The sequence below is a fragment of the Equus przewalskii genome, chromosome 26, assembly GCF_037783145.1.
Source record: "Equus przewalskii isolate Varuska chromosome 26, EquPr2, whole genome shotgun sequence".
Taxonomy (NCBI): domain Eukaryota; kingdom Metazoa; phylum Chordata; class Mammalia; order Perissodactyla; family Equidae; genus Equus; species Equus przewalskii.
The window spans coordinates 16,458,186-16,471,420 of record NC_091856.1 but is presented as its reverse complement, the minus strand read 5'-3'; the positions used below and the strand labels follow the sequence as shown (position 1 = coordinate 16,471,420).

Sequence of the window (13,235 nt, the reverse complement as noted above, 5' to 3'; positions counted from 1 at the left end):
GGAGTTACTCAAAGCACAAAAAGATAGGCTCTTTTTTTTCCCTACTTTTGTTTTTAACAGGATATTTGTCAAATGCAAAAGATATCTACAAAAGCATTTTAGGCTCTTACTTGGATGACATTTGGAGACAGCTGGCAATTGTACAGTTTATTAGGGAAAAAAATCCTGAAACAAACTACAAGATACAAGAATTGCAATGTCAGATACTAAATTGGATGCAAAGTGAACAGCAAATTCAGGTTAAGTATTGGAATAAAGCAGATAAAAGTAATCAGTTTAAATAAGAATTGGATGTAAGATAAATTTTTGCATTTTACTTTGAAATTATGAAATAGTCTATGCTATTTTGCCCGTTGACAGTTTTCTCCTTAAGTAAATTAACAGAACAGAATCAGACCCAAAGAAAGGATTTGTATTGTTATTCATATATCTTGAATTTTAAAATACTTTAATTTTTTTTTTATACACAGTTTTTTTAGGGATTAGTCCTCCAATTCTCAAAAATTTTATCTGGTACTTGTAAGTGCATGAACATATGCCCAATAAAAGAACTATAATAATTTATTTTTAGATAGTGAACTAGAATTTTATCTTATATGATTCTACAAAAGAATCACTTAGTTTATGCCTTGGATTACATTGAAAATTTTTGCCTGACCTCAAGCATATGAAGGTTGCAATAATAAAGATTTAAGAGAAAATACTTTTAGAAATATTGTCAAGCAGAAAAGAATTTCAAATGGTCTACATTAAATCTAGATACAAATTTGACCTTTTTTTTCTTTTTCCTCTCTGTCTCCACTATGTCTTTATTCCCAACTTTATGGTTACTTGGGTAACTTACTTAAGTCATTAAAATAAATTAAATCAATCAGTAAGAAATTTAAAATTGAAACTGATTTGCTGTTCCCATCACCCCCCAAAAAAACTCTTTAATGTTAAGTAGGAAAGTATAGCAGCAAATCATTCGTTTTCTCCAACAAATTCTAACTTGTATGGGTTGAATTTAACACTATAATACAAGCGGAGACAATGTATGTATGGAGAGAGTCACCAGGCGGGAATGCTTGAGGAATGCTAAGAATGCCCTACCCCAAATATTTTCCTAATTGATATTCAATCTTACCAGAATTTATTCCTTTGAATTTAAGCATTGGCATCTTTTTACAGCACAAATATTTACGTTGCAGTCTTATTGTCATTAATTTCATGTAAGCAATTAAGTTTATTGTCACTGTAGCAAAACTATGGAAAAGAATAATTATTCAGATATACATATATATGAAATTCTTATGTTTGGTCAGGTGCTGATTATAATAAGAATGGACTCAGATGGTGAAAAACATTCACTCATTAAAATCCTTGACAAAATGGAAGGTAGGGATTTTTAAATTATGCTTCACTTGATAATAATTACTTGAACATATAAAAATGTATTGATCTAACCAAGTTTTAAAATTAAGATATAATTTAAAAACCATAAAATTCACCCTTTAAAAGTAACAACTCATTGGGATCTAACCAGTTGTTTGGTTTTTTTTTTTTTGAAGGTTGGTACCTGAGCGAACAACTTGCCAATCCTTTTTTTTTTTTTTTGCTTTTTCTCCCCAAATCCCTCAGTAGAGAGTTGTATGTTTTTAATTGTGGGTCCTTCTAGTTGTGGCATGTGGGACACCGCCTCAACATGGCCTGATGAGCATTGCCGTGTCCATGCCCAGGATCCAAACCGGTGAAACCCTGGGCCGCCGAAGCGGAGCTCGCAAACTTAACCACTCGGCCATGGGCCGGCCCCAGAAAAGAGCTTTTTTTTTTTTAGGAAGATTGGTCCTGAGCTAACTGCTGGCAATCCTCCTCTTTTTGCTGAGGAAGACTGGCCCTGAGCTAACATCCGTGCCCATCCTCCTCTACTTTATATGTGGGACGTCTACCACAGCATGGCTTGCCAAGCGGTGCCATGTCTGCACCCGGGATCCAAACTGGCAAACCCTGGGCTGCCGAAGCAGAACGTGCAAACTTAACCACTGCACCACCTGGCTGACCCCTCTAACGAATTTTTAAGTCAATCTGTACTATAAGTCTGTAATATAAACATACTATAATATACTTCTATGTACATTATTATTATAGTTAATAATAATACTTTTTATATTATTAGTTGACCCCTTTTGTTGATTACCTACTAGTTGCTAAATAATACTGGCTACTTACAACAACTCTATGAATAGATTTTATTAGCTCAGCTTTACAAATAAAGAAACTAAAGTTCATAAAGTTGATGCCACATGCCAAATCTCTCGGTTGTAAGTGAGGGAATCAGGATTTGAATCTAGGTATCTCTTGTTTCCATGTCATTCAACTCTTCTACCCACTACTGCCCCCTCTGCCGACCCGTTCCACCTTGTGCTGTGGAACACATTGCTTATGTGTAAACTCTTTCCTTCACCTGCTTGTCTTAACTGAAACCCAGCTTTCCCCACTTGATACTGCTTCCCCTGTGTTCCTCTCATATAGAAGCTGATAATTTTCTCTCTATATATACCTCATAGAGATGAGAAGGCCATTTCTTGCTTTCCATTATCCTTTCCAAACCATTATTCCTCCATCTTTTCAGGCTGTGCCATACCATTCTCTACCACTCCTTATTGCCATCATCTAGTAACTACCAGGACATTCCCCATCATCCACGGACAGTTGTGCACCTGGCTCATGGTATTCTCTTCACTCCTCGTCCTGCCCTTATCCCAGGTGTCTTTAGTGTGAATGATTCATTAAACACTCTGACCTGATAAATTCTTTGGCCTCCATAACAAAAATGATATGCGTCTTCAATTCACTCCTTGGCTATGCCATCCACCTTGTGGTAATGCAAAACTGTCCTACCCCCAGAGTAATGCACTCAGCAAGTAATCTGCCTTGGGATCATAGCTAATACAAATCATTTAAGGAGATTAGGTTTTAAATCATCTGAACGACCTCATAAATTGTGAAAGAGAAACAGTACTCACTCCTTTCTTATTGCTGCCAAATCTATTGTCATATCAAGCCAAGTAAACATAAAATTACTGTTAAGCATTACTCTGTCATTATTACATCCTGCATGCGTTTGTGAACTTCACAGTGACAAAAGTACACTAATAGAGTGTAGAATTTATTTTAACTAGAATAAGTTTTCTTATATCAGTTATGTCTACCAAAAATAAACTGTATTGTGGGTACACAATTTTTTAAAATTTAGTATATTTTGTTAAGAAATTAGTAACATAAGAAATTTAAATTATAATTGAGAAGCAGGAGTGAATCTAAGGAATGAGTGGTATCCAGTAAGTCTTCTGCTTCTTAAATAGCCAGTAGAAAGGGAAGAAAAGCATTCCTACCACATTGAAGTGCAATTTCTTGCTGTTTAGTTATGTACTTAAATTTTTGGCTAGAGAACAAGGTGTAATCTTTGATGATTTTTTAGCAAAATAAAATTAACAGCATAGAATCTATGCTGTTACTTCACAATTAAGTTTCTGATCCATTTTATTTTACATAATAGATTCAGAATTTCCATACTTATACACAGACAACATATACACAAACCAGATATATTGCCTATTTCTGATATCCTAGACTTAGGAAAATAATCCAGCAAATTGTATTTAAGCAGTTTCCTTGTTCACAGATCTTTGATTCATTTTTATGGTAGTGAAATAGATGGTACACCTAAAAATATATATATATGAACAAAACACTGAAAAAACTTTTTTTGTGTTACTTTTTTTTCCCCAACAGGTTTAACATTGACTACCTTACATTCAAACAGAAGAAAAGATTTTCTGGAATCCGAAGCTGTTTTAAATGGGTAAAAATGTATTTCTTCATCTGTGGGGAGAAAACATACCAGTTCCACAGGAAAAGCAAAATCTCCCCTAGAATTTAACTTTTAAAAAAGGTCTAATAAAATCTGAAACTAATCAATGTCTCTACCCTCTTCCTGAAAAATGCTTTACGTAGAACACTTTAACTCAGTTCATTGCCTTGTGTATTGTATATTATTGTTGTCCAGAATTTTAGTTCAATCGTTTTAATATCCCCAAAGTGTCATTATTATTATCATTAGTACAAGAAGTGTCTATTTAGACTTATCCTTGTTTTTACCAGTTTTTTTGCTCAGCGTTCTTTCTTATATCTCCTTCCTTTCTTTTGGGTTCTCCTTCCTGAAGTATATCCTTTAGAGATCCTTTCAGTGAGAACCTACTAATAATAAATTTAGTGTTGAGTTGTCTAAAAAGTTTTTATTTGCCTTATTTTATGTAGAAATTATTTATTTCTAATATTGGGATCCAAATAATAAAAAGAGAAGAAGTAAATCAAATAGAAGCCCATAAAAGCTAGACATGAATACTTTTTAACTTCTACCTAGATTGCTCCAGCTAGAAAGCAGCAATAGGGAATTTTAATTACAGTGAGTGCTTATTACATGAAATTTGAAGATGGGAAAGATAAACTTATGATATTTAAGTATCCATCTTTTTTTGTTTGTTACGCCCATTGAGGAAAAAAAATTCCAAGTTGTCAGATTCTGTTATATAGATTATATAGATATATAGATTATATAGATATATAGATATATAATTATATAGATATATAGATGTATAGATTCCTAAAGATTAAAACTTCACATTTGTAAGAAGATGACAGTGATTTCTCATTGTGATTTGTCCGTTATTGATAGGACTCAGGTAATAAAATTAGAGTCCCTTGCATTTGAGGATGTGAAATAGTCCGTAGCTTTCTATATCTTCATTTAAAAAAAAAAGGATGACCATCAAAAGGAAAGATAAAAAGAGTTTAGCACAATTGGAGAAGAAATCAACAGAAAACACACCAGTGCCTTTCCAAGATAAGTAGGTATAGACTAGAGAAGAATAACATAGCCCCAAAGAGTCATTTCTTAGTGTTCCAAGTAAATAATGACACAAGTGTAATTCCATTTTTCTGGCTTTCTTTTGTCTTCAGTTTGAGTTCCTGTGTAGTTGTACATAATCAGTATATTGGAGCCGATTTCCCCTGGAGTCGTTTCTCATTTGTGGTGGAATATAATTACGTAGAAAACTCTTGCTGGACCAAACACTGTGAAAAATTGAATATTCCTTACATGGCCTTTAAAGCGATTCTTCCAGACACAGTTGTAAAGAGTAAGGATATAAACTAAAATCTTCTTTTTGCTCCATTAAAATGAAAATGTTCTGTTTTCTGTTTCTGATTTGTGGAAAGATAATAAGCTATGCAATTAGAAGACTTGAGTTCAAGCTCTAACCTCACCACTCGCTGTGTGACCTTGAGCAAGTCCTTTAACTATCTTCTTACCTCATAGTTCTCATTTGTGAAGTAAGCTTTACTGATTAGATGATATTATCTTCAGCACTTTAACTTCTAATTTTTTCTTATAAAAGCACAGTTTTATTACAGTTATATCTAATCTTAATCTGATACCTTTATGTAATGGTATTTGTTATTGAATTTTAGGGAAAAATATGTAATAGTATGTTGACTGATTCAGAAAGCTATTTTTTTAAGATTGGCAGCTGAGCTAACATCTGTTGCCAATCTTTTCTTTTTCCTTCTTCCTCTCCACAAAGCCCCCCAGTACATAGTTGTATATTCTAGTTGTTGTAGGTCCTTTTGGTTGGGCTATGTGGGATGCTGCCTCAACATGACCTGGTAAGCGGTGCTATGTTCGCGCCCAGGATCCGAACTGGTGAAACCCTGGGCCACCCATGTGGAGTGTGCTAACCTAACCACTGAGCCACAGGGCTGGCCCCCATGGTTCAGAAAACTTTTAATATGCAGCAACCAATTATCCACAAATACTTAGAAAAAGTCTAAAACCACTTTGCCTATCATTTGGTTTCTTTGTATTTCTCAGTAACACTTCACAAGACTAAGGTTGTGAATTCTCAGACCCATTAAATTTAAAAGCCCACATAATTTTAGTCCCAGTGCATCTCTTTCAATACTTTCTACCCACCTCAAGTATGAGTGGGAAGGCTGAGCTCTGAGACGTTCCAACCCAATTCTAAAAATACAATCACTATAATTATTACTTTGGAGTCCTGTATATGTAGAGTGAAATATTCAATTGATTAAATAATTGAAACATGGGCGCAAGAAAGGATTAAAAGATAAGCAGTCTAGTTTATATTTAGAGGCTTCTTCCATTCTCTCAAAGATGAACTTAATTTATTCAATCAATTTCTTATTGGGGGGCATTTGCAATGTTTCAGTTTTCCACTATTATACTGCAAGATTTATAGTAGTTTATATATTTTATGTATCTGTATATATTTGTTCTAACAAGTAAAAATTCCAAGAAGTAAAATGAATTGCTGGGTCAAAGTATGCACACATTTATATATTTCAAATATCCTCCCAGAAACACTATCCCGATTTATATTTTGCAGAAAGTGTGAGAGGATCCTTTCCCACATATCTTTATTATAAAGAGGTATTATTAATCTTTTAAATCTGTGATAGAATTATAAGCAGAAAATATTTTATAGTTATGCTAATTTGTGTACCTTTGATTATCCATATCTTCTCATATGTGAATTGATCTTGTATAGTCATTCTTTTGTGAATTGCCTGTTTATGTCTTTTGTCCAGTTATCTATTGAGGTATTTATTCTTTTCCTATTGATCTGTGTCATTCTCTATGGGTTATTGTGCATGACTTTAAATTTTGATGATAATCATTATATATTTGCACAGCAAATGTCAAATATATACTTAAGCAAATAAAGCAGACTGTAACATTCAGGTAAAGTATGATCCTATTTTTTTCATATTTTTTTGAGTGTACATGTGTGAGTATAGGCAAGCAAATATATAGAAAAAAGTCTCTAAGTACTAAACTTTTTTTTGACCATATAGTAGTTTTAGTAAATTCTGTTAATTCTGTTTTATTTCTAGAGAGGAGGATAACAGGGCTTTCATTTTATTCTTCAGACCTTTCTTTATTCTGATTTCTGATTTTTTTTTTTTTTTGAGGAAGATTAGCCCTGAGCTAACTACTGCCAATCCTTCTCTTTTTTTTTGCTGAGGAAGACTGGCCCTGAGCTAACATTCATGCCCATCTTCCTCTACTTTATACGTGGGACGCCTACCACAGCATGGCTTTTGCCAAGCAGTGCCATGTCCGCACCTGGGATCCGAACCGGTGAACCCCAGGCCGCCAAGATGTGGAACATGCGAACTTAACCGCTGCGCCACCGGGACAGCCCCCTGATTTCTGATTTTTTACAATAAATATCTGTTATTTTATACTACCCTGTGAACGTACACCTATTAGTCTCATGTTTAGTAACAAAGAGAAAAAGCTGGGAGATGAGAAAAAAGAGAAATATTTGTAAATATTCTCTTATTTAGGTAGCACCTTGCTGGATAGATTTGGTGGTTTTCTTTTGGAAATTCAGATTCCATATGTGTTTTTTGCATCTGAAGGACTTCTTAATGCTCCAGAGATTCTTCAGGTGCTAGAATCCAAGTAAGTTATTGATTTCATAACTTCAGCAAAGATATATATATCCTAATTGGCTAAATATTATGCTATATATGTGGCACTACTTCCATATGACTCAAACCTGGAATTATATCACATAAGAATAGTTTTCCAGACAGTTTATGTCAATTTACACTTCTCTCCCTATCATATATCGTCATAATTATTGCATATTATCTGTTTTGTAATATTTATCGATTTTGTGGAAAATTTTCATTATTGTTAAATTTATACGTTAGTTGCATTTCTTTTATTACCAGTAAATATGAACACTTAGTGTGGGTTTTTTTTTTTCTGTGAATTATGGTCGTATCTTTGTGTCATTGTTAATATTGAGAATGAGTATTCATATTTAGAGGACTTTAAATACTGCCTGGGAAACAGGATTTTGATGTTCTAAATGAATTCTCAAGTTTTTAGACCTTTCCTTCTAAGATCATACCAACACTGAGCATTTTTAAATCATATAAAACGCTTTATGATAGCACACAAGTTGTCACAGGAATGTTAGACGTTAGGCTGTAGATCAAGGAAGGATGATTATGCTGAGACCTTAGTTAAAATGCAGATCTATTTTCCATGTTTTGTTTTTGTATCTTAAGACTATGGGGCATTCACAGAAGACTATGAGCTTATAAAAGGTAGGTAAAATCTAGGCCAGTTTTAAGGAGAAAGAAAAGAAAATTCTGATAAATGCAGAATGTTTTAGTCTCTTAACACAATGTTTTAATTTCATGAATGATTATTTAAAGAGCTAGAATAAGTTGGTCAAGACATTTGTAATAGTATTTTGTGCAGTAATATTAAATACCAGAATACCAAAGGCAACACACATCTCAGTTAATTTGTCATATGTGTTGAATAAATCATAATTTCATTCCTCAAATTTATAGAGTAAATCGATGTATGAAAGAAAAAGCACAGTAGTTCAAATAATTTAATATGCAGGAGAACAATGCAGCTTTTCTTAAAGAATTTTTCTTATCCATTTCCTTATGGCACCCAAAATATTGTATTTTACAGCTATAATATCACACTAGTGGAGAGATGCTGCAGTGAGGCATTGAAACTCTTCGGGGGCACAGAGCGCTATGTAGTGGTGACAATTGATGAACACACTGCTGTAATTTTGCAGGTAAAACTAGACAGTAAAAAATATAAATCAAACATATTAAAATATATGCATAACCATGAAATTTATTATCAGCTCTACTATAGAGAGCTTAACTATAATATAATCTGTTAGTGATTTCTTCCAAACTTTGCAAATGGGCCATCACTGTGAAAAATGACTATTACCAAGCTTCTTTGATGCCTCATAATTTTTTTTTTTTATGGCTTCTTTTTTTTTTTAAAGATTTTTTTTATTTTTTTCCTTTTTCTCCCCAAAGCCCCCCGGTACATAGTTGTATATTCTTCATTGTGGGTCCTTCTAGCTGTGGCATGTGGGACGCTGCCTCAGCGTGGTTTGATGAGCAGTGCCATGTCCGCGCCCAGGATTCGAACCAACGAAACACTGGGCCGCCTGCCGCGGAGCACACGAACTTAACCACTCGGCCACAGGGCCAGCCCCCAGATGCCTCATAATTTTTAACATACTTTAAGATGACAAAGAAAATATAGAATCTTTAATATTATATACTGACCTATTTTTAAATACATTTATAGAATAATTATAGTGTTGAAGGCTTTAAGAATCAAATCCTAAACACTATGTTTCTTAAAAGGAGGTAGTCTATTAATCCATATAGTAATATATGATTTCCTCTAAGGTAGATAGGGATTGCCTGTAAGTAAGCCAGTTTTTAAAAAGAGAGAAATTCTCAGGGCCTGCCCAGTGACGTAGTGGTTGGCTTTGCGCACTCTGCTTTGGCAGCCTAGGGCTCACCTGGTTGGATCCCAGTGCGGACCTGCGCACTGCTCATCAAGCCATGCTGTGGCAGGTGTCCTGCATATTTAAAAAACAATAGAGGAAGATGGGCACCGATATTAGCTCAGGGCCCATCTTTCTCAGCAGAAAGAGGAGAATTGGCAGCAGATGTTATCTCAGGGCTAGTCTTCCTCAGGAAAAAAAAAAGAGAGAGAAATTCTCTTCAAAAATCCATACAGTTTGGAATTTAAGATGTATAAATTCTTGACTGAATCTCCCTGATATGTTTGCTTGAATGGATTGCAAATTACAAAGAAATTAATTTAATAGGATGGAAGTGAGGAGCAGAAACCAGGTTTGATGGTGTGGAGTATAAATTAATGGCAAATATTATGTTAAGGTAGAAGTCTGATTTGGTGAGCAAATGTTACAGTATAAGAATGACATGATGGATGGAGTATAAATTAATGGCAAATATTATGTTAAGGTAGAAGTCTGATTTGGTGAGCAAATGTTACAGTATAAGAATGACATGATGGAAACACAAAGTTCTGTTAGAGAGGTTCTTTTTTTTTTTTAAGATTTTATTTTTCATTTTTCTCCCCGAAGCCCCCTGGTACATAGTTGTATATTTTTAGTTGTGGATCCTTTCAGTTTTGGAATGTGGGACACCGCCTCAGCATGACATGAGGAGTGGTGCCATATCCACGCCCAGGATCCAAAGCGGCGAGACCCTGGGCCACCGAAGCGGAGCGTGCAAACTTAATGAACTTAACCACTGGGCCACAGGGCCAGCCCTAGAGGGGTTCTTAAGAGAGACTGTGTCTTGCATATTTAAGGTTCTCAAAGGACAATTATTTTGGGTGAAATACTGTTTGGGAAAACGGTTTTAATCCATAATTACATGACTTACTGTTAGAGTAAGACACTTCCTGAATTATTCACTCTATCAAAAATTACTTGTGTTAAAGGAAAAAGGGGATTCTAGACCATTTGATAGAGATTCCTAGAAGTCCATTAACTGCTGCTTTCTAATCTTCCTTAAATAAGCATTCAGTGCAGATTATCCCTTGCGTTTTTAAACGTATTTTCTGTTGCCCTTAGCGGTAGCCAGATCCCTGCCTACAAAGGACTTTGCCCAATAGGGGCACTCTGTAGGCTGCTTTCTCATCTAGGACTTCGGGAGATTCATGAGCCCTCCTTACTGAAGCTATCATTAACTGTTTTATCTCTGCTGTAGCTCTTTCCCTATTACTTCCAGTGTAATCTTAATTTTTCCATGAAACGGAAGCCCATACCCCTGCTTCTTCTCAAGTTATGATTCATATATCATAGATTCTTGAAATATGGTGACAATAATTTCATAACAACTGTTCAACCTGGTGAATATTTTCATTGTGTTTATTTTTGGTAGGACCTAGAAGAATTGAATTGTGAGAAGGCATCAGACAATGTAATTACAAGACTGATGGCATTATCATTCCAGTACAGCTATTGTTGGATAATTTTATATACCAAAGAAACGTTAAACTCAGAGTAAGTAAATATTTCTTCATCCAAAGTCATATTCATATGTCTTAAGTTACTCAATCCTCTTCTTTGAATAGAAGTAGCATGCAAATTTTCCACTTGCTCATCTAGTTTTGCTGTCAGTCAGGGATTCTCAAGGTGGAGGCATGCCCATAAGAAAACAATTTGGAATTTTGGAGATAATGTATTTCCTTTGGACATTGTGTGCAAATCATCCTCCCCTTCTCTACCTTACTAAGAATTGCTGCTTTAAGTGTTTCACTTCTTATTACTTTTTAATTCTGGACTTGTCTGCTAAAAGACGTCATTCTTAAATCACTTCTCTCTAAAATCTTATTAAATATTAAATATTATATAAATAGCATCTTGCTATACGTTCTTTCATTAACGTGCTTAATTACGAAAAAATACATGCTAAGACACTGGCTCAAGTTATCATTATGTTGTCTTTTCCTCATTTCTAAATTTTGTGAACCCACTGCTTCCACTCTCTCCTTTTATTCTCTGCAATCTGGATTTTCTCCCTACCTGTGTGCTGATCTCTGTCTCTCAAATGTCATTCATCACACATGACTTTCTTGTGTTGCTCCAAAAATATTTTTATCTTTCACTGCTCTGAAGTATTTAAGACTGTTGTCAGTGCTTTCTTTCCTGAAACTCTTAAGTGCCGTGACACTTCAGTGTTTTTGATTTTTTACCTCTCTATCTACTCCTTTTCTGTCTTTACTTCTTCCGTGTCCCAGTCTCCAAATATATCTGGTATGAGTTTTCTTCTTTCTTCTAGTCTATCCATTGGAAACCTTATCTGCTCCCATAGCTTCAGTCATCATCTCTCTGCATATAATTATTATATTTATTTCTGCAGCTCCAGTTTCTCTTTGAAATTCCTAACGTGTCTCTAATTTCCTATTAAATATTTCCACTGTGATATTCCAGAGACTCTCAAACTTGTTCAAGTATGAATTCAGCATATTCTTTATTCCCTCCAAAACTGTATCTCCTCTTTTCTGTCCTTTAGCTATTTATAATTATTGCCTTTCCTTTAGTCACCAAGACTGGAAAACAAATCCTATAGATTCAACCACTGGACTTTCTCTTCCATCTATCCCCTCCCTCCATTTATATTACAAACATCCTTAGTTCAGATTCTCAGTGTTCTGTGTGGACTATTATAACAGACCACCAACAGTTTTCCCACCCCTAGATGGCTTTCAGTTTTACTCTCCATAATGTCTCATACACTCAATTAATGTTCCTAAAACCGGGCTCTGGTATTTCACTCTGATAAAAAGCCTTCACAGGGGCCTGCCCGGTGGCACAGCGGTTGAGTTCGCACGTTTCGCTTCTCAGCAGCCCAGGGTTCACCGGTTCAGATCCCGGGTGCGGACATGGCACCGCTTGGCAAAAGCCATGCTGTGGTAGGCATCCCACGTATAAAGGAGAGGAAGATGGGCATGGATGTTAGCTCAGGGCTGGTCTTCCTCAGCAAAAAAAAGAGAAGGATTGGCAGTAGTTAGCTCAGGACTAATCTTCCTCAAAAAAAAACCAAACAAAAAGCCTTCACTGACTTCCCCATTATCTACTGAATACAGCAAACCATTCATCCTCAAATTCAAAGTCTTCAGAATATAATCCCAACCTATATTTTCAGCTTAATTTTCATTGTTTTCCATTTCAACCAAAAGGACTGCTCATTGGCTTGCAAACATGCTCCTTGCTTTCCCACTTCTACCTTTTGCTCATACATTTCTCTCTTGCTACAATATTCTCTACTTCCTCCAACTATTTCATCTGCTGAAATTGTGCCTATTTTTCAGGACCTATCCTCAAATATCGCTTTTTCTATTCAGCTTTTCCTCGATACCCACCTCCCCACTCAGGCATACAGACAGATATTCACTGGTGACCTTTCCATCCTTTGAGCTCTGTAGTTGTCTGTTTTCCCCTTATCTTTAATATTTATCACATTTTGTTTTGTATTGTCATTTTGGAGGACTTGCCCTACAGCACTGAGCACATTGCATTCATATGATAGATGCTTGGTAAATATTGCTTGATAGATGAATGGATCTTTTCTACTAAATTGCAAGCTAGTCTTGTTCATTTTTTTTATCTCTACAGTACCACGACACACCATATCATTCATAATAGAAGTTTTTAAAATATTCTTTAATTTAGTTATTAGAGAAGGTACAGACAGCTTACCTTATGTGACGTTACTTGTGTGATGTTTATTCTTTACTGAATTTCTTTTTTGACTCCATTTTTGTATATCTACTGTACCAAGTTCTC

At 35.1% G+C, this 13,235-nt stretch overlaps 1 protein-coding gene across 10 annotated transcripts in view; it reads left to right on the top strand.

Moving 5' to 3' along the window:
- The window catches only part of SHOC1 (shortage in chiasmata 1), a 154,548-nt gene that overhangs the window by 127,974 nt on the left and 13,339 nt on the right, over positions 1 to 13,235 (top strand). For all 10 annotated transcript variants that reach the window (XM_070595036.1, XM_070595038.1, XM_070595039.1 and 7 more), the window contains 7 exons: positions 61 to 239; positions 1,305 to 1,377; positions 3,775 to 3,844; positions 5,002 to 5,180; positions 7,411 to 7,528; positions 8,567 to 8,678; positions 10,828 to 10,949. In XM_070595036.1, coding sequence (XP_070451137.1) covers positions 61 to 239; positions 1,305 to 1,377; positions 3,775 to 3,844; positions 5,002 to 5,180; positions 7,411 to 7,528; positions 8,567 to 8,678; positions 10,828 to 10,949 — 853 coding nt within the window. The remainder of the gene's footprint in view (positions 1 to 60; positions 240 to 1,304; positions 1,378 to 3,774; positions 3,845 to 5,001; positions 5,181 to 7,410; positions 7,529 to 8,566; positions 8,679 to 10,827; positions 10,950 to 13,235) is intronic.